This window comes from Paroedura picta, chromosome 5 (genome assembly GCF_049243985.1).
Source record: "Paroedura picta isolate Pp20150507F chromosome 5, Ppicta_v3.0, whole genome shotgun sequence".
In the NCBI taxonomy this organism is placed as follows: domain Eukaryota; kingdom Metazoa; phylum Chordata; class Lepidosauria; order Squamata; family Gekkonidae; genus Paroedura; species Paroedura picta.
This window is the reverse complement of record NC_135373.1, coordinates 38,588,574-38,615,977: the sequence shown is the minus strand read 5'-3', so window position 1 is coordinate 38,615,977 and position 27,404 is coordinate 38,588,574. Positions and strand designations below refer to the sequence as shown.

The 27,404-nt window shown below is 47.1% G+C and overlaps 1 protein-coding gene across 11 annotated transcripts in view; it reads left to right on the top strand.

Moving 5' to 3' along the window:
• The first annotated feature begins 351 nt into the window (after positions 1 to 351).
• MACF1 (microtubule actin crosslinking factor 1) overlaps positions 352 to 27,404 on the top strand; it is a 350,067-nt gene continuing 323,014 nt past the window's right edge. For 9 of the 11 annotated variants that reach the window (XM_077337346.1, XM_077337347.1, XM_077337345.1 and 6 more), the window contains exons 1-2: positions 352 to 463; positions 9,583 to 9,858. In XM_077337346.1, the coding sequence (XP_077193461.1) occupies positions 9,639 to 9,858 (220 nt within the window). In that variant the 5' untranslated portion in view covers positions 352 to 463; positions 9,583 to 9,638. Of the gene's footprint in view, positions 464 to 9,582; positions 9,859 to 24,936; positions 25,295 to 27,404 lie in introns of those variants that run through there. The other 2 variants (XM_077337336.1, XM_077337341.1) reach the window with 2 other exon arrangements.

Below are 27,404 nucleotides of genomic sequence, written 5' to 3'. Positions count from 1 at the left end.
TGGTGCCTTGCATGAGTTTGGGACCCGTTCTAATCCTACCCCCCTCCCATGTCCTTTTGGGGCTTGCCAGGCAGCTCCCCTCCTGTGGGTGACCGGATAGCCCCGTCCTGGCCCTGATCCACCGTGCCCTGGGAGCTGATCCAAAGCCGGCCGGGAGGGAGCCCGGCCTTCGGGGGCCAAAGCGCGCGAGGCCGTGCCTTCGCAAAGGCGCGGGGGGCGGAGGGGAGACCCGGCTTCCTCTCGCGGTGCGTCACGAAGCGGCCGCGGGGCGGTCCCGATCCGGCCAGGGAGGAGGAGGTGTCGAGGGGGCGGGGTTTGGGCGCGGGAGGGAGGGAGGGGCCGGCTGCCTTGCGCTCGCTCTCTCGCCCGGGCACCCGCGCGGCTCCTTCGCCGGGCTTGGGCAGCCGAGGGCCGGCCATTGTGCGCCCGCAGCCGGGCTCTGCTGCCCCACCGAGGACGCCCGGTAAGGGGGCCGCCAGGGCGGGGGTTGAGCGGCTCGGGAAGGGGGGAAGGGCGGGCGGGCTGCGGGCCGGCGCTGCCTCGGCTGCCCCCCTCCCCCGGCAGGGATGCGCGTCCAGCGGGGGCATTTCTCCACCTGCTGCCGGGAGACCCCCGGGCGAGGCTGCCGAGATCGGCTGGCTCGGGAGGGGGAGATGTCCTCCTCGCCAGCGGGTAGACGAGGCGCCTTCGCACACACACGTGTGTGCGCGCTTTGCCTGCCTTCCGCGGGGCATTTGATGCATGCCAATGACAAAACCTGCCGGATGGCTGGCGCTTTGGGGAGGGGGGTGGGGGGTGGGTGTGTTTCCGAGATGGAGTAAAAAAAAATGGGGGGGGGGTTCGGCGCTCCTGCCTCTCCAGCTGCACGAGAGATGCTTAGCTCGACTTAGTCTGGGAATGTACATGCATGCACACACACACACATATTTGCACACGCACATGAACATGTAGCTCTGCCCATTGAGGTTTTTCCCTTGGACGTTAACGGGAAAGATGGCTTTGGGGCTGAAGGAGGCTTTCGGAGATTGTGCCTTTGTTCTCCGGGACTGTCACTCTCGTTTCGTTGATTACTCATATGATGTCGGGCTCTCCTTCCAAAATCCTTATTTTTTAAATTATCCTCAGACATTTTAATTGTGATGGCTATAAAATGAAGAAATAACATTTGTAGATGTGTCGTGGTGGAGGGAGAGTGCAATCACTGTTAGTTATTGTAATAATAATAATAATAATAATAATAATAATAATAATAATAATAATAATAATACATCACATCTCACTTGACTCTTGATGGCCCTGCAGGGAAAAGAGATGGAGTTGTTTCAAATATGATTTATGTGATTTTTCCACCCTGGCTGGATGTGAATGTAAAATATATACCCTCCACCAATCACTCGGTTTAGGAGCAAAATTACGTTTTATCACCTGATATCTGATGGATTTTTGTTTTGCTTTCATGGGAAAGGGGGGCAGAGATGGAAGAGCACACTGGATTTAGACAGCCATGGGGGTTGATTTTCTTTGGTATTGCTGCACAGAATCCTCCCTGTATCCATGTATTTCTTGAAAAATTCAAGGGACTGAAGCCATGAATTGGGGTAGGCAGTTGATTGCCGGCGGTGTGGCATTTGTGGTACCTAAGATGGGGGATATTTCTGCTCTGCCTCCATTCAGCGTCCCTCCCCCTCCGCTGGAAACGAAACTGGAATCTCGTAAGGATAGAAAAGGGAAAGCCTGATGAGATGATGGTGGGGGTGGGGTGGTGGGCTGCACATGAGAAATCCAGAGATGTAAGAAGGAGATTGTAGATCGCCCTGACTTAGCAGTGGCGGAGAAGGAAGCTCATGATTTTGGTACAGAACAATCACATGGCAGGAGATTTAGGACAGGAGGCGCTATCTGCAGGGGAGCTCACAGCTCTAGTACAATACCTGGAGCAACAAATTGGGACAATGTCCGCGTTGTGTTCTCAAGCAGAGTTCTGTAGAATATGAACAAAGATGTAGCTCCGGGTTCTGGTTTCATTGCTGCTGCTCTGTCCTGGGCATGAGAAATAACAACAGTCTTTGGACATATGCAGGCGATCTCTCATTGATCCCTGGATGGGACTTAGGAGCCTGTTTTAGAATGTGGGTTCCAGAAGGATTTTATTTATTGTGTTCAAATTTATGTATTCAGACATTTGTACCCCATATCACCTCAGGATTGAAGGTCTTACAAAAATAGTTTTTACAATTTCATTGAAAACCATAATAAAACAACAAACTCAACAGTTCTCCTTTAAAAAGATGTCTGCCATTCACACCTCCTCAAATACCTGGCAAAATGGAGCATCTCCTGATATTTCAATGACCCCCCCCCCCCCAAAGGAGCCCATTCCACAGAGCAGGAGCAGAAGATGGGGGCAGGCCTGGGCTCTGGTCGATGCCAAATGGGTCACTCTAAGTGGTGGGGGAGCCACTGCATGAAGACCCTAGCTGATGCTCTCCTGAAACTCTCCTGGGGTACCATGAGCTATTAATAGCAGTGCCAAGTGTTTCTCACATCATTGCAAAGATGTATGCTTTCTGCATGTGATATCTATGCATGTCTGTGCACACTTGCACAGCGAGTCTCCCTTCCCAGCATTTGCACCTCATTGCTTGGGAAAACTTCGCAGGACATTTCCAAGGGACTTGGGTGTTCTCTGCTGGTTTCTTATTTATGGAGGAATTAATGGAATTATTTCCATCACTCCTTTCCCTTCAAGCAGCTCACAAACAGCTGTGGCAAATAGCCCCCCTGCCCCACACAATAAAAATGTAAACAAAAAGACCCCAAAACACTAAGCCCTGCTTAAGATGAGGTTTGGAAAATTTAAACTGAATTATGGCTCCCTCTAGGAGCCAGTTTTATTTGCAGGAACTGAACCCAACAACGTGGTGTTTAAAAGAGAACTTCTGAACATAAATAGAGTGCCTATCTGTCATCGCAAAGAATCCGCAGCCGAACCCTCAAATATATGGTTTGAAGGTATCAAATATATTTGACATCTGAGACATACCTTTCCACTCCCCAATCTACACCCCCAGGCATTTTTCATTGGATGCAGGTAGTTCCACTCCCCAATCTACACCCCCAGGCATTTTTCATTGGATGCAGGTAGTTCTGAGTCTCTGCACCAGGAATATGAGAGCAGTTCTGCCCAATCAGTCTAATGGTCCATCAAGTTTAGCATCCTGCTTCACAGTGGTCAACCAGATGTTGTAGAAGGTCTACAACACGGTTGGGAAACTGTGGCCCTCCAGATGTCCATGGACTACAATTCCCATGAGCCCTCCCTGGCAGGGGCTCATGGGAATTGTTGTCCATGGACATCTGGAGGGCCACAGTTTGCCCACCCCTGGACTAGAAGCACAGCATAGAGACCAAGTCTTCCCCCCTGTACTCACCTCCAGCCTGGAATTCAGAGGGTTCCTGCCTTTATTCAGTGTAACACTTAGCCATAGGTAGGCCTCCTCTGACCTGGGTGGCCCAGGCTAGCCCATTCTCATCAGATTTCAGAAGCTAAACAGATTGGTTTCGGTTAATCCTTAGATGGGAGACCACCAAGTAATTCCAGGGTCTCTATGCAGAGGAAAGCACACCTGTATTAGTTGCCTGCCTTGAAAACCTTATGGCAGAGGTATCAAAATCATTTGTTAAGGGGGCTGGGTCTGACATAGAATCATAGAGTTGGAAGGGACCTCATGGGTCATCTAGTCCAACCCTCTGCACTACGCAGGACATAAATGTCAGTTTGTCACATTGTCATGTATGCTGCAAAATGTAATGCCAGGTGCCAGAGACACAAACTTAATAAATAACATGGGCAGAGCCAGTTAACGATATTATATTTATGCAAAATATGTACATGCTTAAAACATTAACACTCTTATAGTGCTTGCTTAAAGTCCCCTCCCAGGTTCCCTTCTTGTAAACCTCTGCTGTTCCCTCCCTTAACTAGCTTTTCTGCAAAATAGAAAGCCCAGAGGGAGTGGGGTCCTGACTTCTATTCATTAACACTAGGCCATTAGCACCATCTCCGTTATCTGGCAATAAAGGTAATGGCCAATTGTTTGCAGAACAGATAAGAGCCCTGCACAGGTGGGCTCCTGCCTGTAGGCTGCCTATTTAACACCCATGCCCTATGGCAGTGGTCCTCAACCTTCCTAATGCCGTGACCCGTTAGTACAGTTCCTCCTGTTGTGGTGACCTCCCAACCATAAAATTATGCAAGGGTTCATTCACAGAAAGTAAACTGAAACTGACCAATGGAGTGAAGATCCACTGTTCATGACTGTATATAAATTGTTTTTTTTCCCGGAGGTTTCTCAGTTCATTTCTGCCTCTTGTCCCACCATGCCGATCTCACCATTTCCCACTGCTCCAGACAGACAAATGCTCTCTCGATCTACCACGCAAGGCTGTTGTGTAGATGAAATGGAAGAGGAGCGATGTCGGCCACTTTGGGACCCCCTTGGAGAGAAGGGCTGCTCGCCCTGCCGTGACCCCTCTGAAAGGGTCATTCGACCCCCAAAGGGGTCCTGATCCCCAGGTTGAGAACCATTGCCCTACGGGGGGGGGGGGTGCTCTTATTCAGCTTGATTTGACAGCACTTTATACACCCACAAAATAGTGGCCATCACTACATCGCATGGCTGTGAATTTCAGAAATTACTTTTGGAGTGAAGAAGTGCTGCCAGCCCTTAAGGGGCTGCCTGTCAAATTCATTGGGTGCCCCCAAGTTCTAATAATGCAGAATTTTCTCCTGACCTACTTTTGCCATGCATAATTTTATAAACCTTTATATCATGTCCTCCCCTTGTTGTCAGCTGTTTTTGAGACTGAAAACCCCCACAGCTGTCCTTTGTTGGGAATGTACTCCAACTTCTTGATCATTTTGTTTATCCTCTTCTGCTCTTGGTTAAATGTCAGGAAGCAGAGAGCTGGAATAAACAGACAGTTCTTATTGAAGGGGAATGCACAGTGGAATCCCTCGGGAATTACTGTTGTGACTGATGCTATTTAATGTGTTCATAAATGATTTGGAATTGGGAGTCAGCCTCGGAGTGGCTTTGTTTGACAGGAGATTATTCAGAATGATGAAAACCAAGGCAACAACACAGCAAATGTGTTTGGAAGTGTGAAGTGGATAAAATCCTAACTTGCCATATACACTGTGTGACTTGATAGGAACTGACCAGGAATGACATTTTGGGGTTGCGGTGGACAGATGGAAGAAAATGTCAGCTCAGTGGGTGGCAGTGGTGAAAAAGGAAAACTGCATGCTGGGGGTTATTAGGAAAAGAACTGAAAACAAAACAGCCAGTATTGTAATGCCCTTGTAGACAGCTATGGTGTGGCCTCATTTGAAATCCTGCGCATTATTCCGATCACTGTATCTCGAGAGAACATTATTGTCATGCTGGGAAAATGGCAGAAGAGGGCAATCAAAATAATTGAGAGGTCGAAGCATGCTCCCTCTGAGCTTTTTAGTTTATAGAAAAACTGATTAAAGACTGGGGGGGGAAACAATGGAGGTTTACAAGATGGGGATATGGGAAAGGACATCTCATATCTCCCTCTCCTAGCCCCTTGCTTCTTCTTTTGGTTGCCCCCTTTTCCTCCTTCCACTCTGGCCCCACTTCCTCCCTACATGCTTTTTTCCCTCCCCCACCAACTCTCCGCCCACCCTGTTTACAGCTCTTGTGTTGTCTCCCCTTCTATGGCTACCAACCGCCAAGTGCAACCTGGAGATCTCCCAGAATTATAACTAACCAGTTCCCTTGATCTTTGAAGAGATTATAACTTGCTAAGCGTTATAACTTGCTAAGGTCCCCGTTCCCCAAGCCCCATTCTCCACCCATAAATAGAGTCAGTAGAGGGACCATGGTTCAGTAATAGAGCATTTGCTTGGCATTCAGAATGTTCCATGTTCAATTCCTGCTGTCTCCAGGCAGTAGGTGCTACGAAAAACTTATGCTTGAGACCCTGGATAAGCATTGCCAGTTTGAGTAGATAATAGGGTCTGATTCAGTATAAGGCTGCTCTATTTAAATATCCATGAATTTCCAAGCCAACATTTGCAACCCTACTCCCCCATCCTGCCCTTACTCCAACTCCAACTTTTATCTCCTACTGTCAGTCTTTGGGTTGCTCTGGCAAACCCGCAGCTGTCCCTAGCCCAGCATAGCCCTATTGTGTGGATTTTTGGTCCACACTTGTGTGTGTGTAGAAGATCCCCTGTGACTATTAGATATGTGAGTAAAAGTAGGCATGAAGAAGGTAAATGAAGAGAACCTTCCCCCTTCTCTCAGAATATTAGAACTTGAAACAGTAGATTCAAGACAGACCAAAGGAAGTACTTCATCACATGCATGCAGTTGATTTCTGGAAGTCACTGCTATGGGGTGCGGTGGTGACCAGCTGGTTGCTCAGATGGCTTTAAAAGGGGATTAAACATCTTGATGGATGAGGGGAGGCTTATCAGAGGCTATCAGCTATGATGGCTGAAAGGGGACCGTATGTTCAGTGACAACTAGGTTTACACTTCCAGGTTGGGAAATACCTAGAGATTTTGGGGGCGAAGCCTGAGAGGACAGTCTGGGAAGGGGAGGTACCTCAATAGTGTATAATGCCATAGAGTCCACCTTCGAAAATGGTAATTTTCTCCAGGTGAACTGATCTCGGTCACCTGGAGATCAGTGGCAATAGTGAAGGATCTCCAGCCACCGCCAAGGGGTTGGCAACCTTAAGTGCCGGCATAACTCTGAATGCTATGGACTTTGGAGCAGTAGCAGAGGAGGGGGTTGGGCCTCTGCTGTAGTTTCTGCGGGGCTTCTGGCTGGTCCCTGGAAGAAACAGGAAGTTGCACGGGAGGGACCAGGGTTGTGATCCTGCAGGACGCCACTTACATTCTTACATTCACTTTGACCTTAGAGGTACTCTTTGATTTTTAATGTATTCGTTTATTAACATTATTTATAGTCTGCTTTTCTCACCGACACTCGAGACAGATTGCACCATGCAACTCCTGCAATCAACAGGATGATACGTGGAATAAGCAATATAATGCGAGCAGGGATTGCCGAATTTTGAAACTGAGCTGCAGTCTGAACAAAGGATAAAGCCGCAAACAATGCTGAATATGGCATTCACATTGGAGAAATGCAGTGTAGTTTCCCAGACCAAACCAAAAATGCCCTCCTGAACGTTTCTGTTTACACTGTTTATGAAATGCCAACAGGGTGGGAGCCTTCTTGACCTCCACAGGTCACCAATTCACACGATAGGAGCCACTACACAGAAAGCGCTGCAGAGAAGGCACAGTTGTTCTTCCCTCATTGGCAGAACAGAACCCCTAGAAGGCCCTGGTTAGATGCACAAAGTTGTCACAGCAGTACACTGTGGTTCTTGACCAGGAGTTTGAGTTTTCCAGGCAGGCCTCAGCCTTCTGTCCCTCTCTATGGAAATGAAAGACTGAGGCCAAGGCAAGGAGATGTGTGGGACTAACAGGGCAAGAAGGAAAGGGATGGGGGTTCTCATCTGGACAGCCCCTCTTACATTTTTGATATTTTTGTGCCAGGGGAGCCAACTTCCGCACAAAGGCCTTGCCAAAGAGGAAATGTGCATACAGTGCCACAGTGGGGTGGCCACTTTTCATAAGATATTGCCTGACATCTTGGTGCTGTTTCAAAGTGATTCACTTTCTGTCGGTTGTTCCGTAACCAGCTATTGAAAAGATTCTGAAGGGTTTTTTAAAAAAATGTCTTCCTTCTTTTTCAAAATAGCAAAGTTCCAGCTCTTAATGACATGAAAGTAGATTTGCCACCAATTCCTGTGAATCCCAAAAGTTTTCTTCTCTTGCTCCTATGACTTTTTGCTAATAGGTTCCTTCATCTTTCAATATTGCCCAGTGCTTACCCATCTAAAGTATGGCCTAGGGCAGGGGTAGTCAAACTGCGGCCCTCCAGATGTCCATGGACTACAATTCCCAGGAGCCCCTGCCAGCATTCGCTGGCAGGGGCTCCTGGGAATTGTAGTCCATGGACATCTGGAGGGCCGCACTTTGACCACCCCTGCCCTAGGGCAACCTTTTTCAACCTTTTCAAATATTTTTCAGTCATCGAGGAATGCCAGAACTGGGCTGAAAGTGATGTCATCTGGCCACACCTCCCTGCCACACCCAAGGAGGATGGGATGGGGTGGGGAAGAGAGAAAGGAGGCAGTTGGAGAGGCAGGAGTAAACGTCCCTGCTTCACCCCTTTTGCCAGGTGTGGAAACCAGGCCAAGAAGAAAAGACCTATCCTTATAGCATTAAACAATAATAAAGAATGTTCTTAAACAATGTCCTTTCTTGAGCATGAATGAACTATATAATTATTTTATTTTACATCTAACAAAATTAAAAAATGATATATTAATTGTGACTGTTTATAATTTAGGACTTGCCCCTGAGGAAAAGATAATAGAAAACGGATTTTATCTGGAAAACTGTTCTCGTCCTTGGACTGAAATAAACTGAAAGTAAAGTCAAGAAAGGACATTGTTTAAAAACATTGTTTATTATTGTTTAATGCTATAACGATAGGTCTTTTCTTCTTGGTTTGAGTTATCTGAGACCGTCCTGTGTTTTTCCTATTGTCGCAGGTGTGGCAACCATGTAAAAATGCCATCTTCAGATCAATGGAAACAGCCAGTTTCGTGTTTTCACAGCAATGCTGGGGACAGCTTGTGGTTGTGTCCATTAAGGCAGGATACAGGGGAAAGGCCAGGGAGCCCATAGGGAGCTCTCACAGAGCCCCAGGGAGACCTAGTTGGGAATCCCTAGTCTCGAGGATTCAGTGTGGAAATCAGGAGATCTAGGTTCAAATCTCCTGTCATTTGTGAAGTTTATTTTCTGTCACGGTGACCTACTTTACAGAGTCATTGTGAGGGTAGCACAGATGTTAAGAAACCATGTGTGCCACTCCTGGGAAGAAGGTGGTGGAGTAAAATGTCATGAAGGCACTAATTTGCATTATCCAAAATATATTCCATGTTCTCAAGATAGGAATCTCCATTACAAAATATGCTAATGTGCATAAAGATTTTTTTAAATCTGCATATGCTATTAGGAGCACATTAGCATGCTTTTATGCGGTTCTTGGGCAGGAATCAAAGTATGAGGGCAAAGAAAAGATTTGTTGATGTAAAATACAGAGGTCGTGGATGTTGGTTTATTATGGGGAGGGTGGACTATTTCCCTTGCGGCTGGGCCTGATGACAAGGAGTGCATATAGGAGTATGTGGAGAAAATAATTATCTCCTCACTGTTTGAGCCCACGTGGCTGTGCTCAGGCCAGCACAGCCAGCTAAAATTTAGACATGTTCTCAGTGTTGTGCTTTAGAATCCTCCACTGTTTTGTCAGGAATTCTGGGAAAGACCCTTGAGATTGTGCTGGGCATAAAACAGGGTAAGTTATGTTCAGGATTGAAAGTCTCAGATGTGCTTGATAGGGCCATCCTTCCATCCTCTCAACATTCACTTACTGTTTTATTGGCTGTTCTGTCCATCTGCAGGTTTGGCTGTTCCTAAGGAGAAGCACCACCTCTGATCCTGCCTGTTGAGTGGGGCGATGTCTTCCTCAGACGAAGAGACCCTCAGCGAGAGGTCCTACAGGAGTGAGCGCTCGTGCAAGAGTGAACGGTCCTACCGAAGTGAGAGGTCGGGCAGCCTGTCTCCCTGCCCGCCAGGGGACACCTTGCCCTGGAATTTACCCCTCCACGAGCAGAAGAAAAGGAAGAGTCAGGACTCTGTGCTAGATCCGGCGGAAAGAGCTGTTGTCAGAGTCGCTGGTAAGAAAACTTCCCTAGTTCCATAACAAAGTGTAAACAATTGTGGGTCCCTACAGAGCATTGGCCCAGATCTGATTGGCCCAGCCTCACCCAGTCTCTGCAGAGCTTGGAAGCTCTGGTGAATACTTGGATGGGAAATCACCAGGTGAGTCCAGGGCTGCTATTCAGAAACAGGCAGTGGCAAACCTCGTTTGTTCCTCTCTCACCTTGAAAACTTACAAGTTTGCCTTAAATGGGCTGCAATTGACAGCACTTTCCACCACAGAGTGGTTCTTAGTTGGCATCTATGAGGCCGAATATTGTTCTATTGTTTTGAGTTCTGGGTCTCCTCTTGTCTGTTTCCTTTATAGCAGGGGTAGTCAACCTGTGGCCCTCCAGATGTCCATGGACTACAATTCCCATGAGCCCCTGCCAGCAAATGCCTACCCCTGCTTTATAGGACCCCTCCAACCCATCTATGGTGCTCTGAAATGCTACAAAACCTGTAAGCCCCCTAAATCCTGCTTCCTTTTCTGGAATGGAAAGGAAAGCGAGTGCAGCGGTTGCTAAAATACGCCGTTTGTTTCATAATGCAGAAATGGCCACACTCTGTTTTGCAGGGAGGAGATCGGTTTTCCAAACTGTGGTTCGTGGGCCGCAAATGTATTTATTATTCATTTAAATTTACTTCATTTATAGCCGATCCTTCTTCCCAATGGGCTTTATGTAATTCTCATCTTCTTTTATTCTCACCAGGCTGTGAGGTAAGGTAGGCTGAGATCATGTGACCGACTCAAGGTCACCCAGCAAGCTTCTGTGGCAGAGTAGGCAGTCTGACATGCTAACCCCCCCCCCCCCATTCATAGGCAGTCAGACTCCATAATGTGATGTGTGGTGCCATCTAGCAGTCAAAGCATTGCATTCCTAGGGCATGAGCACCTGGCAAGACATGATGTAGAAAATCCAAAATGAGATGGAACATTATGTGCAAACCACCTTTGCTCATCTCTTGACTTGAAATCTCCATGAAGTTACACTTTGTGTGACTCTACAGCACACTGTACCTTGCCCACCTGTGTCTCTTAGGATGTAAAAGCTTCCCATTCCTTATGAGTGTTAATGTGCGGCTCCTTGGGGACAGATAAAATTGCTTCAGAGGTCTGCCTCAGCCTAGGGTCCACCACTTGGGCTTGCCTTCCGTGTGCATGTCAGGATCTCAAAGCTGTAAGCCAGAGCTGGGTCAATAACAAGAAGGTAGAATGAATGTCAAGACGAGGGCCGAATCAGGAGCAAGGCAGCTTTGTACCTGGAAGACTGGAAATGTATTGGTGGCAGTGGGGCCAAAAGGCACAGCATTTTTGCAGATGTTAGAATGACTAAAGATTTACTACTACTACTACTACTACTACTACTACTACTACTACTACTACTACTACTACTACTACTACTACTACTACTACTACTACTACTACTACTACTACTACTACTAAATTTATTACCCGTCACTCCCAAGTAGGCTCATGGAGGGTTACAGACGTCCAGTTAAAACCCTATTCAAATTGACAACAAATACAGATATGGTAGACCAACAACCCAGCAACATGGTGGAACACCCCCCCCTAACTCCTACCCCTACCTCTAGAGATGTCACTTGTGATTTCTAACAGGTGATATTGATACACTGGCACACCAGGCCCTACCTTCCCCCATATCTGCAAGGAGTTGCTGGATGCGGCCTGGCAAACCCTATAATATGATGCCAGCGCTGTTCCCTCTTGTCTCTGTTCTCTCGTCTTCTCACCAGTTGCCAGGCAAGGGCTATGAATCCTATGAAGACAGCAAGCCTGTCTCCACATCCTATTTCCCATCAAGTTGAATGCACTGTGTATGGCATTTGTCCAGCAGAGGGAGAAAAGCTGCCCAGAACTGTAAAGCATTAATGAGTGGTTGGGGGAGAGTGTGAAGGCCTAGCTGGTAAGCTGCGTTTGTCATGGGGGCTTATGACCTCTTTGGGGCCTGGGAAAGTGCTTCAAATCTCATGGAATTCCAGATGGGCTGGTTTGGTTATTGACCGAGCAGGAAGATGCAAGTAAGGTTTATAAAGGAACAAGAGCCAGATTCTTGGCTACCCACCCCTTTCCTGAAACAAATAATACAGAAGTAGGTAGAATGGGAGCCAAGGGCCAGTGGTAGCTTCAGGATTATTTCTTCCCACTCATTAAACAAACAAACAAATAAACAGAAAGTAGCTTTGGATCTACAGTTTAAAGGAGGGGACCCTTGTCTGTCTGCAGTTCTAGAGCTGCTTTTTCAATCTTTTGACCATGGAGGAACCCCTGACATTTTTTCAGGCTTTGAAGAGCCCTGGAAGTGGTAACATGTCCCTTCAGAGAAGAGGGCACAGAAATAGGATGTGGGAGCCAGCCAATCAAATGACCGATCATTTACCATTTCCCTTGTAGAGACTAGGCCTGTAGAGCAACAGGGGAAGTGGACTCCAGGGCCATCTAGTGATCTCAGTAGCCATCCAAAGTCCTCAGGAAGGCCGTGTAACCCCTGGGGAGCCTGGAACCCTGGTTTGGAATCCCTGTTCTGGAGAACCGCAGATCCAGTATACTATATCAGATCTCCACAGAGAGAAAGTGATATCCTGCCCCCCTAAGATACTTCACCCAACTCCATCTGTGGTTTTCTCCTTCTTTGTCTATTTTTTACACAAACACTTGCCAACTCTCTTAAAGTTTCATTAAGGCAGGGGTAATGGCTTAGTGATAGTGCATCTTTTTGGTGTGTTGAGACTTCCTGGTTGAATCCCCGGCATCTCCAGTTAAAATGACCAGGCAGCAGGTGATGTGAAAGATCTCTGCTTCAGCCTCTGGCGAGCTGCTGCCAAATTGAGTGCAAAATAGTGACTGATTCAATCAGCTTCATGTGTTCATATCCTGCGCCCTCCTTTGTCCCCCTACGCCTTCATGCGTTGAGTCATTAAAGGCCATTGAGGGAGGGTCTCCAGGGGGGGGGGTCTTTTGAAAACACCACTCTTCCTTTTGTCATTTGATCAAAAACTAAGCTTGTTGCAATAAATTACGCAAGGCCTTTGAACTCTGGAATGTATTACGTAAATGATCATTTATAGTATTACTGCTCCCATTAGCTTTTATGTCATTCCCATTGATTTTGGTGAGAACTTGCACAGGGGACTTAGAAAGCTAAGAATTTTCAAGACAGGCGGTCAAATACATGCTCAGGGAACCAGTTACTCAGGGCCAATCCAAATGTTACCAAGTCCTCATGGGGGACAAAAGGCCACATGAAGACTAGAGGTTTGTGCTGGGAATTCAGTTTCCACACACGGGGGGGGGGGGGGGGGGGCTGATTCAGGTTGGAACCATGGCCCATATGGAAGGTGCTCTTAAGCCTTCCGCCTGCTCCATTTTCCTGCCCTTGAAATGGCCATTTGTCCCCTTGAGGAAATTAATAGGGAACCTGATCTTGTTGGATCTTGGAAGTTGAACAGGGTCAGTATTTGAATGAGAGACCATCCAAGGAATGCTCTGCACAGGAAGGCAAACTTGCCTCAAAAGACCTTTGCTGAGGTCACCACAAGTTCCCACATGAAGACAGCACTTCATGTATGTCTGCAGGGCTGTTTCAGGTTGGGAAAAAGAGGTTCAGGAGAAAGAGTAGGCCTCATTCCCTGGGAACTGTAATTCTGATTGGAATGGGGCCTTTTGAATTGAGTCCTGGGCACAGAACTCTGTGTTGTCTCTCGGAGCATTTGCCCACCTGCCATGTGGACTCTTGTGGGCGTCCTTGGGACCCTGGCTGAATAGGAGGAAAATAGACGTTCATTCCATGAATAAAACTGGGCATCGCGTAACACGGAGGCTGATTTAATGTTGAATAAAATGTCTCCTGAGGAGGTTCACGGCTAAGCAGGGCAGGGTGGGCAGAAAAACGATAAACACGGCAGTTCTATTCAAGCAGGAAGGGTGCATTTCTGATCTTCTGCTCCGCTGTTCTGCTTTCTCGCCTCTGCTCCTATATCTTTCTAGCACATTCTTCCACCTCCTGCCCCCCCCTGCAGCTGGATCTGTCTCATTTCCATATTAGCAACCAGCAGAAGTGGGTTTTGTTTTTGAGGGTTTTTTCTCCAGTCATTCTCTGTTGTAGAAAACTGAGGCTGAGAAAAGAGAGTCCCTCTGGAGTTCTTTGTCTGCTCTCCAAACAATCCATTCCCTGTGGTTGGCTCCTTTGCCTCTTACTTGGGGCACACAATAGAAGCACAGCGGGGTGGAGTGAACTGGTCACAAAGGGCAACTTCATCAACTGGCCCAGCAGTGTCAAGGGAGTGGTGGGGCCACCCAGTGCTTCTCAGATGGGGGGGGGGCTTGTTATTGCTCCACATGTCACTCCGCCACCTGGGTTCCTCATTTGCTGCTGAATTGCCCTTCTAATGCAGACAACCTTCTTGCTTTCCTCTGTAGGGAACTATGCAGAGAAGGCTATGGCTTATGAAGCACATCCCTCGGTTTGTTGCTGTGGGCCCAGGTTCTTTTCCCTGCTGCTGTTTCGCCCCTGAGGTCAGGGACAAGCTTTCCAGCCCTTGTTGCAAGTTCATTCTCAACCTTTTCCCCTTGGAAAAAACCCTGAAACATTCTTCAGGCTTCAAGAAGGCCTGGAAGTGGGCCAGGAACAGGGCTGGGGCAGACATCTGCTGCTCCGTCACCCCCTGCCACCCTACCAATGCAGCTAAGTTAAAATGAGAGTATTTGCCGCTCTGGACTCCAGTTACCATCATGTACAATGAGCCATGGCCAGCAAGGATTTTTATGAGTGGGTCCTTTCCCCTTTCCACCCCCACCAGGCCATTTTGGGAGGGGGTGGGTGGGTCAACATATATATGGTCACCAATAATATATGGTCATCCAATGAATTTTTAAGATGTAAAAAAATATATAAATTAATTCCCAGCAAAACCCTTATGGGGCCGTCAAAAAACTCCTGGGTTTCTCAAACCCTCTGTCAAGAAAGCCTGCTCCACTCTTTTCCCCCTGCATCCCCTCCCCAATTATTCCCTCTTTCCCTCAAAGCCAAGAAATATCCCCTTTTCCTGTTTCTGTATCTTCTTCCGGTTCACCAAGAATCCTACTTTTATCTGCTCCCATTTTCCCTCTCTCTGACAATCTTTCCCTGAGAATGATCTGACTGAGTTGTGTGTTCTGTTTTATTATTTATTGATTGATTGATAATTTGATTTGCAGTCCACCACACCTGTAACCAGCTATTGGCCAATAACAAAATATGAAAAGCCCACAATAAATTCCTCCCATACATAAAAACCACAACACAGCCTGGCAGCCGAATAAAATACTCTCCCTGCCCCTCCCCCTCAACAAAAGGCCTATAACCACGTCTGAGGATTAATAGGGAGCAACGTGATGCCCAAAGCTTGTTGACTCAGGGGAGAGGGGGGAACCCTGAGCCTCCGGGGAGGGCGGTATATAAGTATGATAAATAACAACAACAACAACAACAACAACAACAACTATCCTGACGGGAAGAGAATTTCAATTTTGGTGTTATGACCAAAAAGGCTCTTTCTAGGGTTGCCGCCCATCTAGCCTGAGAACAATTAATGGAGTTGGTGAAATCTGTTCATTTTCATATATTAAGGTTTCTTTATTTACTTCATTTATACCATGCCTTTCTTCCCAAAGGGGAACCAAAGCTACTTAATTCTCCTCTCCCGACCAGATTTGGCACCCAGAGGTTTCTTTGAGCTGCTTCTCATACCAGCTATCCAAGAGTGGTATGTGATGCAAATCTGAACTTATGGCCATTAATACATAAATGCCAAATCTGACCATTCTCTGAGCTTCCTGGTGACTCATGCCCAACAAAATCTTTCAAGAGGTGGCTACTTGTTTTCCTTACTGTGGTGAGCGTGCCACATTCTGTTTCTCCCATGGGCATCTGCATGGTTGAGAAGCACATTAACGGTGCAAAGAAAGATGACTCCTCACACAGGTAGGTTCTTCTGACTTTTCAGTCCCCTTCCCCTCCCCAGGAGCTCTTTGCCTGAATCTTTAGCATTCACGACACCCCTCCCTTCATGTAGAAGGCTAGAGGAGGGGCCGTGGTTGAGAGGAAGAACCTTTGCTTTGCATCCAGAACCTCCCAGGTACAATTCCTGGCATCTCCAGTTAAAAGGACCAGGTAGTGAGAGGCAGGAAAGACCTCCATCTGAGACCTTGGAGAGCCACTGCCAGTTGGATTTCCAACCAGGGTAGCATTTCCCTTCTTGCCTTAATGGACTTGGCCACAAGCTAGAAAACTAGCAACTTCCATTGCTCCCTTCCCAAGCATGGGAAGGGGGCAATACCTGCACTCCTACTCCTGCCTTAAACTGCTTGCTGTCCCCCCCCCCCTCCTCCAGTCCTTCTCAAGCCTGAGTGTATGTCACTTCCAGTAACATGTGACTTCAGGGAGGCATGGCCAGCTTACATTACTTCTGGGGTAATTGGAAGCCTGGAAAATTATCACAAGGGCTTCTCCACTGTCAAAAGTTTGAAAAAGACTGGAGTAGACAAGTCAGCTTGTTGAAAATAAAAGTCACTTACTTGTGACTTAAAGTCCATGTGCTGGCAACAAACATATTCCTGCTGCAGCTTTTAAGGGGAAAGAAATATGAATTTCCAAAGCTGCCCGCTTCCAAAGGAGAGCTAAAGAGCAAAAAAAATGGATACTGGAAAAAGCTGTTGGTTATGAGGGTCAGCATTTGGGCAGGCCAAATAAAAACAACACTAGAGGCCTTGGGTGTTCTGTGGCACAGTTGTATACATGAGGCTAGCAAAGTAGCAAAGTGTTAGTTATCCTCCCAGACTTTTATAGGGTGAGGTTCAGAGCTGGCTCTTACACCACACTGAACTGCAAACTGACTATTATCAACAATTTGCAACCAGCTTTAATTTGGATCTTAGTTGCAGTTTAAAAATAAAGAAACAAGATTCCTTGCTTGTTTTAATTTCAGGCTGCTTTTAATTATTCTTGCTGGTTATAGTTCTTATCTTAATTTCGATGTATTTGCGAAGGTGACTTCCAATATATACTTGTGCAGTTTTTAAGTGTTTTGATATTTGCCTGCAGCTCCTTCCACAAGCAGAATCCTTGTTAGTTTGTGTGTAATTATTTCAGTGTATGGATATTTAACATTAACTGCTTTGGGCAGAGGGTAGGAAAACCAGGAGGCAGAGGCCATGCTCTCCATCATGGAAGTTTTGTACAGCTTTCCCCGCCCAACTGGCTGGAGGGGGGGAAAGTCCTGTCCTTGTAACAGAGGCTGAATGGGATATTATTTCCCAGGTGATGTTAACCTCCTTGTCATGAAAAGCTTTAACTGCCCCCATTTCTGCTCATTATGTTCAAGGGATGGGCCATTTCCCCTCCTTTCAAGCTGCTGGCAAACTTAAGGTTTTGTGAATATAAATAAATGTATGGAGAAGGGGGGGATGAATTAAAAATACCAGTATGGAAATGATAACTAATAATAACAATTGCTTAGTCTTGAAACCAAAATAAGTATAAATGGTCCAAGACAACGAGAGAGAAAATGCCACTCAAATTGTGCTGAAATTGTTCAGGTACATCCAACCCTCTCTTTGCTTCATTATATTCCATGCACAGGTATGCATGTACATGTGCGTGCGTGCGCGCGCACACACACAACCTTGTTTAACACAACAGAAGTTTTGATTATTTTAGGCACTGGTTGGCAGCTAAAAATAAGCTACACCATGTGAAGCTTTGGAGTCTCTGTTCTGAAGATAGAACACCCCCCCCCCCCCGAGACCTCCCTTATGCTTCTTTATTTCCCAAAATAAAATAAAGGAGGCTCCTTACAATAGGTGTGGTAGGCAAGCATGCCTCACTAAAACAGAAAGCATTTGATAAATGCTATGAAGTGGGATTAGTAACACTGGGGCATTCCCAAGCAGCTCTACTCTGAAGTAAGTTCCATCTTATTCAATAGGCATCCTTGAAACCCCATGGGAAGGTCCTTGTCAGTCAAACCTAGTTTCCCCTTCAAGGGAAAGGCCCGTAGGATTACAGCTGTAGACAGGTCAATGTTCTGTTTTCTATATTGTGTCTATGTTAATTTCTTAATTCAGAGAGAAAATTTGGGATCACTGAAAGGAAGGTCAGTGCAGCTTCTCATTTTTGCAGCTTCTCATTTTTGTATTTGCAAATTCACATTTGGTTCAAAGTCCTACTATACAGGTGTTCTTTTGCGATAAGTCATTCAGAAGCAAAATTTGCACCACAATGGGAGTGGCATACCCCTCGTTTTCAGCATTAAAAAAGAAGTCTTCTGCCTACTTGCTCATTGAGATGGAAGCACCCATTGTAAAGTGTGGTGAACATCTGTGTTCTCAGTAATGTGTGGATTGACAGAGTTCATCAGGGCAGTGTTCAGGTGTGGGGAGGGAGAAGGAAGGCTGAACCCTCACAGGCCTCCAATGGCCCCAATTCAGATATAAGCTCACACATAAGAAGCCCAAGGCAGCTAGATAGCTTTCCTATATCAGATTATTAATTTCCTGGTAAGAGGTACATCTCAAAAGTATTTTCCCTATCATTTGGTATATCGTACAGAAGTAAAATTATTACTAGAGAATCTAGCCTTCATTTTGTATGATTATTTACACTTTTAACATGAACTTAAGTGATCTGTTGATTTTGCATAGATAATTGAAGGAGAGAGATTATTTAAGCCCATTAATTATTTCTTGCCCCAAACCAGCAGATTACAGGCAAGGAGCATCTTTAAGAAGATCCATCATTGTATAATTTCCTATGTCGATAGATTTTGAAAATCATCCTCCCGCAGTAGCCATCTATACTGCTGATAAGGGCTCATATCCTTAGCCAACTAATTACAACTGTTGATCACTGACATAGACAGTTTTATTTCTCCTATACGTTTTTTTTACTACAACTGAGGGGACTGATTGGCTGTTTTAGCAAAGAACTACCATATGGCTGTATTCGGATGTTGTGACACAGTTTACTCATTTAACAGGATTAACTTTTGCTTATATATTCCCACTTGTCATGATGGTCAGTTTGTAGTCTGAGGAAGAGTGCTTGCACTCGAAAGCTCACACCTTGAATAAATCTTTTTTGGTCTTAAAGGTGCCACTGGACTCTTTTGCTTTGTTGTGCTGCTTCAGACCAACACAGCTACCCACTTGAATCTAAATACAACTGCTTTTTAATGTAGCAAAGAATATCAAAATAGAAATTACAAGTTTCTCATACATTTGGTTATATGTTGGTGTCCAGCCAATATATCCTATTTTTGAACTTTTATTCTACTTCTAGATTTAGTTGGAAATTCTTGCCATTCCCAGATTCAAGTGGTTAGTCATGTTGATCTGAAGCAGCAGAACAAAGTTTGAGTCCAATGGCACTTTTAAGAACAACAAAATCCAGGTGTAGGATTTTACGTGCATAGCATACTTCCTCAGACTCTAAGTGTGCTATGCACACAAGCTTACACACTGAATAAAGCTTAATTGGTCTTTAAGGTCCTATTGGACTAAACCTTTATTTTGCCATTACCAGATACTTCTTGCACCTGGGCCCAGACCTATTGCATCTATCGATTTGAATTATACTATTTCTAATCTACCAGAGGCCATATCATTGTTAAACCTTTGGCCTTCTGCCAGGCCTTTCTATTTTGAGTCTCTGGACTTCCTTTTTGGAATGGCTAGCCAAGAGATCAGGCCATCCCTGTTTCTGGCTGGTAGAAGCATCATCCATGATCTTTTTTGTCCAGACCAGCAACTGCTCCCCTATATTCCTGGCTATATCCATGACATTTAGTTGGTTACTTTGAAATACAATCCCAGCATTCGGGGTACTGCATTCTATCAAGAGCATCTAGACTTAAACCCAGCAGGTAGCCAGAGTTTATTCCCACCCATTCCCCAGATATCTGCTTTTTTTGTCTCCCTGCTGTCTTACTCACTGCATTACACAGCCTCTGCAGTTCCCAGGTCCTGCTGGAGAATTCCTCTCCTCATGACACATTCTCCTTATGGCAGCTGCGTTTTGTTAACAATATGTGACTTGCTCTTGACTACATCACAATGTTTGCACACATGTGGCTGAGCTTGCTGGTAGGCAACAATATTAATATAATTATAATACGGTTATAATAGGTTGGAAAAGTTCTGTAAATTTGGAGCCAGGGAAGGGTGTGGTTTGGGGAGAGACCTCAGTACAGTATAATGCTATACAATCCACCTTCTAAAGCAGCCATTCTCTCTAGGAGAACTGTTGTAATTCTGGGAGCTCTCCTGGCCCCACTTGGAGGTTAGCAAACCTAATTATATAATGGATGTCAGGAAGGGATATTGAAACATATGTTAACTTTGCCATTGAAACTTGGATTTTAAACTTTGGCTAGCCAAAGTCCAGCCAAAGATAAACATTCTGCTGCGTTATCCTCATAACAACCCTGTAAAGTAGGTTAGGCCGAGTGACAGTCTCAAGTTCATCCACTATATTTTATAACAAGTGAGGATTTGAATTTGAGACTCCTTGTTCAACACTCTAATATCACTATATCACACTGGCTGTTCATTTAAGTAAAAGAACAAAAATATTTCTCCGTCTATCCTATTGAAAGCTGTCTGGGTCTGGGTCCAATCCCAGCCCCCATCTGTAACCCGGGACTAATAATACTTGCCTACCCTACGGGGGTCCTGACCTGGAGCCAGGGGTCCTGGGTGGCCCATATTAGCTCGATCTTGTCAGTTCTCAAGGTCAGCCCTGGTTAGTCCTTGGATGGGAGACCACCAAGAAGTGCAGGGCGATACCCGACAAGGGGAAACCATCCCTGCCTCCCTCCTTGAAAGCCCTGTGCAGTTGCTATAAGGTTGTTGTGGCTTAACAGAACAGTCTACCACCACCCTACAGGGAAATGTAAGACCTAAGGAGATAATATATGTCTGAAGAGCTCTTTTGAAGAGCTCTTTTGGGGGAAAAGTTTCCTCCTGATCAGAGGGGGGGGGCATGATGCCTTTCTAGGGAGAAAAGTGGAGGGGGTGGGAGAGCCCAAATTGTTTCTCTTAGCACTGAAGCTACACTTTAAATACCCCCCCCCGTCATTTTTTTTACTGAGATGCAAGGACAAATGTTGAGCTTTTAGCCTTTTCACAAGCTCTGTATGGGTCTAAAGCCTCACTGTTTTATCTTCACACCTTCCATAAAAGGAGCAACTTGCCTCTCACACCCTCGCCAAGGGGCCTGCTGGGGAAGCACCCTCCCCATGGCTTCACCCGAGCCCCTCAACTAGGCCCGCCAAATCCAGCAGCGAGTGAAATGGAAGAAGGCGCTTTCCCTGTTGTCAGGGTAACACAGATGGCTGAGCAGCCATTCTGGTGGTTGCTATGGTTCCAGGCCCATTGAGGGTGTGTGACTTTCCCTCTGAGCTCCCCCCCCCCCATGGACCTGGCTGCAAGATGCCCCACAGATGAGTTAAGGAGCTCCCGTCCACAAAAGACACAAAGATTTAAGCAGTTTAACTGGAAAAGGCCTTGTCTTCTTTAGGTCTGGCTCTTGAAGGCCCGTTCATACATGGAGCAGAGGGATGAGAAAGAACACTGGGGTGGGAGAAAGGAGTTGGGCCAGTATGAGGGTCCCTTACATTTAGACTGGTAAAATTCCTCCCAAATATGTATTTATTTTATTTATAATAGCCAGGCTTTCTCCCCAATGGGGACCCAAAGCAGCTTACATTATCATCCTCTCCATTTTATTTTCACAACAATCCTGTGAGGTAGGTTAGGCTGACAGAGCATGACTAACTCCTGGCCACCCTGGTAGCTTCCATGGCATGTGTGGTGATTTGAACCTGTGTCTTCCGGATACTAGTCTGACAGTCTTATCTACTACACCTTACCAGCCCTCAGAAGGGCAGCAGGAAGGGGTAGTTCTTGTGCTGCTGTACTGCTTTTCTGCTTACAGGGAGGTTTTGCAGTTCCAAATGCACAGTAGCATTCAGAAGTAGAATTCACCACCTGCTTCTATTCTACTTTTTCGGGGCTCTGCCACCTGTTTGTCTGGCCTGTATGATCCAGATGCCCTTTTTTTTGTTTGGTTGTAATTTTCAATTTATATTGCAAGGACTTGTGGGGAATTTGTTGGGGGTGGGAAGGGGGGGTGGATACAGAGGGAGTGGGAATAGGCTATTTAATTCAGGGTGGGAATGATATTACCCATCGTAATATGGAAGGGAGCAGAACAGCAGCCACCTTTGAAAACCCAAGGGTGATCCCAAGACGTTTTAGTCTGAGATTGAAAATCCAAATGGCATTCCACTTTAATACCAGGCACAATCTCCTGGGGATATATTCTGGGAAAGCTTCATAGGCAAGAATATAAATAGCATTTTTTTCAGCCACCTTACCTTACTATATCACAGTACTGCCAGAAAATCCTATTAAGAAAAATTAAAACTCTTTGAAAATAAGTTCCCTGCTGGTACTATTTACACTAACTCACTCCACCATTTGTCGCTTCCCTTCTTTTTCTAGCCTTCTTTTATGTCCTCATGCTGTCAGAAATAACTGATCAGACAGCACATGCCCTACCCTTTTGGACATACATTTTGAATCCCAAAAGTTATTTGTTATTGTTAAATTCCAAACCCTGATAATTCTGTATCCATTAGAGAGGGGCACAAACTGTCTGACAAACAAAAGTTCTTCATTAATTTCAGCCAATTTATGGTTTGTGAAGCAATGTCCATGACCTGAAAAGCCACTTTTAACTTCCAAGTATTTGATGCAGTTTCTGGTGGTTGTGAATAGCAGAAAGCAGCGGTTTAAATGGCTCTGAGCCATTTAAACCCCTGCTTTCTGCTTTCCACCAGTCAGCTGTTTGGTTTAAATGGCTCAAGAGACAGTATGAACCAGGTTCAGAAATCTGAATATCTGTTTGTGGTTCAGCCACAAACCAAACTGCAAAAATGCAGCTGGTGCCCATCCTGAATAAACCCTTTTCTTTCCTTTGAAGATTCACTCCAAGGGGAAATCAGGGGACATTTTGTATGTTCTTGCACTGCTCTGGTTTCTCCACCAGATGCCACTCAAGCTCTTAATTTATTATTAACTTAAAAAAAAATCCCTCCTCTCTTTTCTGCAGTTGCTTCCAGGGCCCTCTTCAAATATTACAAATTTCCTCTGCTCCAAACTGTTTCATGATGGAAAAATACAGTAATGACAAATGCATCTCTTTTGACCTTTTCAGCCTTAGTTGACTGAGATAAATGTGAGTATCTTGAGACCTCTTTAGCTGAGCATCTGCCACATACTGTACATTGCCTAATGCTTAATCCTTGCAGGTCTGGGTAGGCATCAAAATCAGGTGGTTTCTTCACCCCTAGTGGGCCACCAAAGATGCCTCAATGGGGTATATGTGGCTGAGGGGGTCACATGCTATGCAGACTTACAGTAGTAACAATGGCTGTTTGTTCACCCGAGTTATGTTCAGGGCCAGCTGGCTTGCAGAGATACTAATATTATTAAAGCCAAGTGATCTAAGTAGCAAAACAGCCTCCTTCTCAAGGCCCACGTGCCTTGGCAAACAGCATGGACTTGCTGCTTCCATTTCTTGGAATAAGAAATGCCCGCAGTGGCCCTGGTCAGAATGCTATGGGAAAAAAAAACCCTTCCAAGAAAAGAGGTGCCATAAATATCAGTATGGGTGCTTCCATACATGGGTGAGCCTGTGAAGGGGTGGGAATTGCTCTGTTTTTTCTTGCTACTGTCACATACACACACCCTGCAGGCTTCACACTGTTTTGTTTTTTAATCAGCATAATGATACTTCCACAATAACAATTGATTTATTAACTTACTTCATGTATGCCCTACCCTTTCCCCCAATGGGGATGCAAAGCAGCTTGAATCATTACCCTCTCCTCCACCACATCTTCACAACAACCCAGTGAAGTAGGCTAGGTTGAAAGTGTGTGACTGTTTCTATAAGAGAAGGGGATTTGAACCTGACTCTCTGAGATCCTAGCCTGAACCATTATATCACACAGTATTTTTTTTAAACCCACAAGTGGTGTGTGTGTGGCAGGTGCAAGGGGAAATGTGGGTAGGAGAAATCACACCTTCCCACCCCCACACTCCCCAAATACACTTTAGCCCTGTTTGTAAATTACAGTGAACACATGTACAATCCACTTTATTTTTCTTCGTGTACATGCTGAGTAATTCTCAAGTTACATTCAAGACATGTGCTGCAAAATGTGTGAACTAAACGCCACATTTATCCAAATACTGGTCCCAGCTTTCATTTACAAACTATATGCAGGCAGATTTGCACATGGGATGCACATGCATTCATTGTAACCTGAACAGGGCTAGTGATATGATGTTCAAGGAAAAAATCATAGCAAAGCAAGCTTGAAAACAGGGACTGGAGCCAGGGGAAACCTGCTTAGGTGTAGGCACAGGTGACACTGTTGTGCACTCTCCCTCTTCCCCCCAACTGCAGTTCAAAGAGGAATTCTCTTCCAACTAACACAAAATATTGCTGGTGCTTTTGGTGGTCTTTGCAAAGGTGGTTTGTCAGACAAGAGGGCTCCTCTTAGCTCCTGGACCATGTCATGGATGGGCTCCCAGTCTGCGCTGAGTGCAAAGTCAAGGCGCAGAAGTGGCAGGGAAAGCCAGGTGTGGGGGGGACCTGCAACAAACAGAGGGCATCGGCTTAACCGCTTGAGGCCTGTGGGTTTCTTTTGCCTTGTCTAGTTCCCTTCCTGGCTTCCTTCGGAGGGGCTTTCTTCCCGAGCCGGATCCCGTCCCGCTCCTAGAGACGCTTCTCGCTCCCTCTCCCTTTCCCCCGACTCGCGTCCAGTCGCGTCCTGACGTTGGCCGCTCTCTGCCTCCAGCCAATCCGCGCCCCGCCTGGCTTCCGAGCAGGACTCCGGGGCTCTTCCCGGGCTGGAGAGGGCGTGGAACCGGCTTCGCCTTCGCAGTACTCCTGCCGGTCGCCGGGTGCCCTCGCCACTCCTTCGCCGGGCCGGGGGAGAAGGGAAGCGAAGCGAAGCCAGGCGAGGGCGGGCCTGGGCCTCCGTGACAGCGGCGGGTGGAGCTTGAGCCGGGAAGCGAAGGGAAGAGGCGGCGGCGGCGCTGCTCCAGTGGCCGGCCTGGGAGAGCGCAGAGCTCACGGCGGCCGCTGCTCGCCTGCCTTCCTTCCTCCTCCTCCTCCTCTGCCTGGCCCAGCAGCAGGCTCGGCACAAAGGGATCGGGCGCCGCGCGGGCCGGGCCGGGCCCCGCCATGGCCGGCTACGTGCCGGGGAAGCTGCCGCTGAACCGGAGCCAAGAGAAGGAGTTCGTGCAGGCGTACGAGGATGTCCTGGAACGCTACAAAGGTGGGCCGGCGGAGGGGCGCGGCGGCGCCTTTGGGGGGCGCTCCGACGGCATCCCTTTGTGCCTTCGGCGGGACCGCGGCTTCTGACCCCCGGCGAGGCTCTGGGAGCCGGATTGAGATCCTGGATCTCGGGTGTCCGTCGTCCCTTCCTCCCCCCCGATCGCTTGATTCGCTTCTTTCCAGGGGGAATGGGGCTCTCGCATCCCCCCGCCCCAACCTTCTTAGCCCGAAGGAGGCTCAAAGTAGCCAGGCGGGGGCGGCCGGCGCCGGCGCTGCCTCTTGGCCCTACTCGGGCTGTCAGTCAGCCCAGCCTGGCGAGTGGCCGTCCTTGCCGGGTCGGCAGGAAGGGTTCTTTTGGGCTGGCTCCTCTCCCGTCCCTTTCCCTCCTTCCCTGTAGCCTGGCTCCCGGCAGGCCTCTTGCCATCAGGTTCGGTTCCTGCCCAGCAGGGGCAACGTTGGGCCCTCTCCCCAAAGCAGCCCGAGGCGGGGGTCTCGCCCTTCTCCGGAGTTCTTGCGGGTGGGGTTGTGGGGGGGGGCAGCCGGGAGGCCACGCTGGGCAGGTGACAGTCGTGAAAGGGTCTTCTGGAGCCTTCCCCGGCTTTGGAAGGCTGCTTGGATCTGTGTGGAATGGAGAGAATTTGAATCCCCCCTCCAAATTTAAGGGGGGGTGGATTCAAGAAGAGCCCTTATAATATTAACATTGAGAAGCCCCTTCCATGCCGCATTTACCCCCCTCCCCTGCCCAGGTGTTCACACTACCTGCCTTGCAAGATGCCTCTGGACGGGCATAAGCAGTGAGCGGTAGGCACATTTCAGTGGTGGTCTCTTTCCTTTCGGTTGTTGCCTGTGTGCCTGTCGGCACATTCTTGTTAGGCTGGCTGTTGTGTTTTTCCTCCTGGAGCCAGGCATCAGCCCCAAAGAGTCTTTTTTCCCCCCTCCTGCCGCAGAAGTTTCACAGCCAAGCGCTCAGCCCTGTCTGGGAAAGTGGCCCACAAAAGAGCTGCAGAAAGTTTCCTTTTCTCGTTGACTCGGGGAAGGAGCCACTGGGTTGCTATGGGTCTAAGCAGAGTAGCTTTGCAAAAGCTTTCTTTTCTTTTTTTGTAGGGGTGGGGGAGGGGAGGGAGAATTGCTGTAGTAGTTAGGCTTGATCAGACTGTTTCTGTGTTGAAGATTAGCCTGAAGGAGACACCCCAGTCCATGCAGTATCTAAATTTTGAAATGTTGGGGAGGTGGGGACTTAGGGGCCTTGGGAAGCGACCTGGGAGATACTGGAAAGGCTTTAGGATTTGAAGTGCCTATCTGGGGGGCTTATTTGACTGCCCTGGTGGGGCTGTTTTGGCCTTGGAGGCAGGAGCAGGCCTCGATCCCCCTTCAGTGCCAATCCTCAGAAAAGTACTGAAAAGATTCCCGTGGGAATCTGCACAGACTTAATTATTCCACTGGATGCTTAACTGGCTTTTCTGCCCAGGTGACCTTTGTTCCCTATTGGAAGGTTACTTTCCAGAGAGACTGGAAGGGGGGGATATTAAGATCAAGCAGCCAATTTCCCAAACTGAAATTGTGCCCTGAAATACTGGATAGTATGTGTGGGGACAGTGAAACAATGTCTTGTGGCTATTTTCAAATGTAGCCAGTTTTAGAACTTTGTGTTCTGCCTTAGACCTTCACAACTTCTGTAGGAGGTTCTCTACCTCTATAAGAACCGGCGGCTGCAGAGTTTGAAGTGTCTGTTTGGGGTCTTGTCTGGCTACCCTGGTGGGGTTGGTTTGGCCTTGAGGGCAGTAACTGGCCTAGATCCCCTTTCCATGCCTATTCTTAAATCCAACTCTCCCCCTCCCCCCCATTTAAGTTGTTTCTATTACTGCCTTTTGTTCTTTTGGTAGCCTGTATGTAAAATGTCATCAAATCAGTCAATTTATGGCAACTCAGTGGGGTTTTCAAGGCAAGAGAAGAACAAGGGAAGTTTGCCATTGCCTGCCTCTGTGTAGCATCTTTGGTGGTCTCCCATCCAGGTGCTAAATAGGGCTGACCCTGTTTAACTTTCAAGTGCTGAAGAGATTGAGCTAGCATGGCCTCTCCTATTCCCAAATCTCTTATTTTCTCCCTGCAGT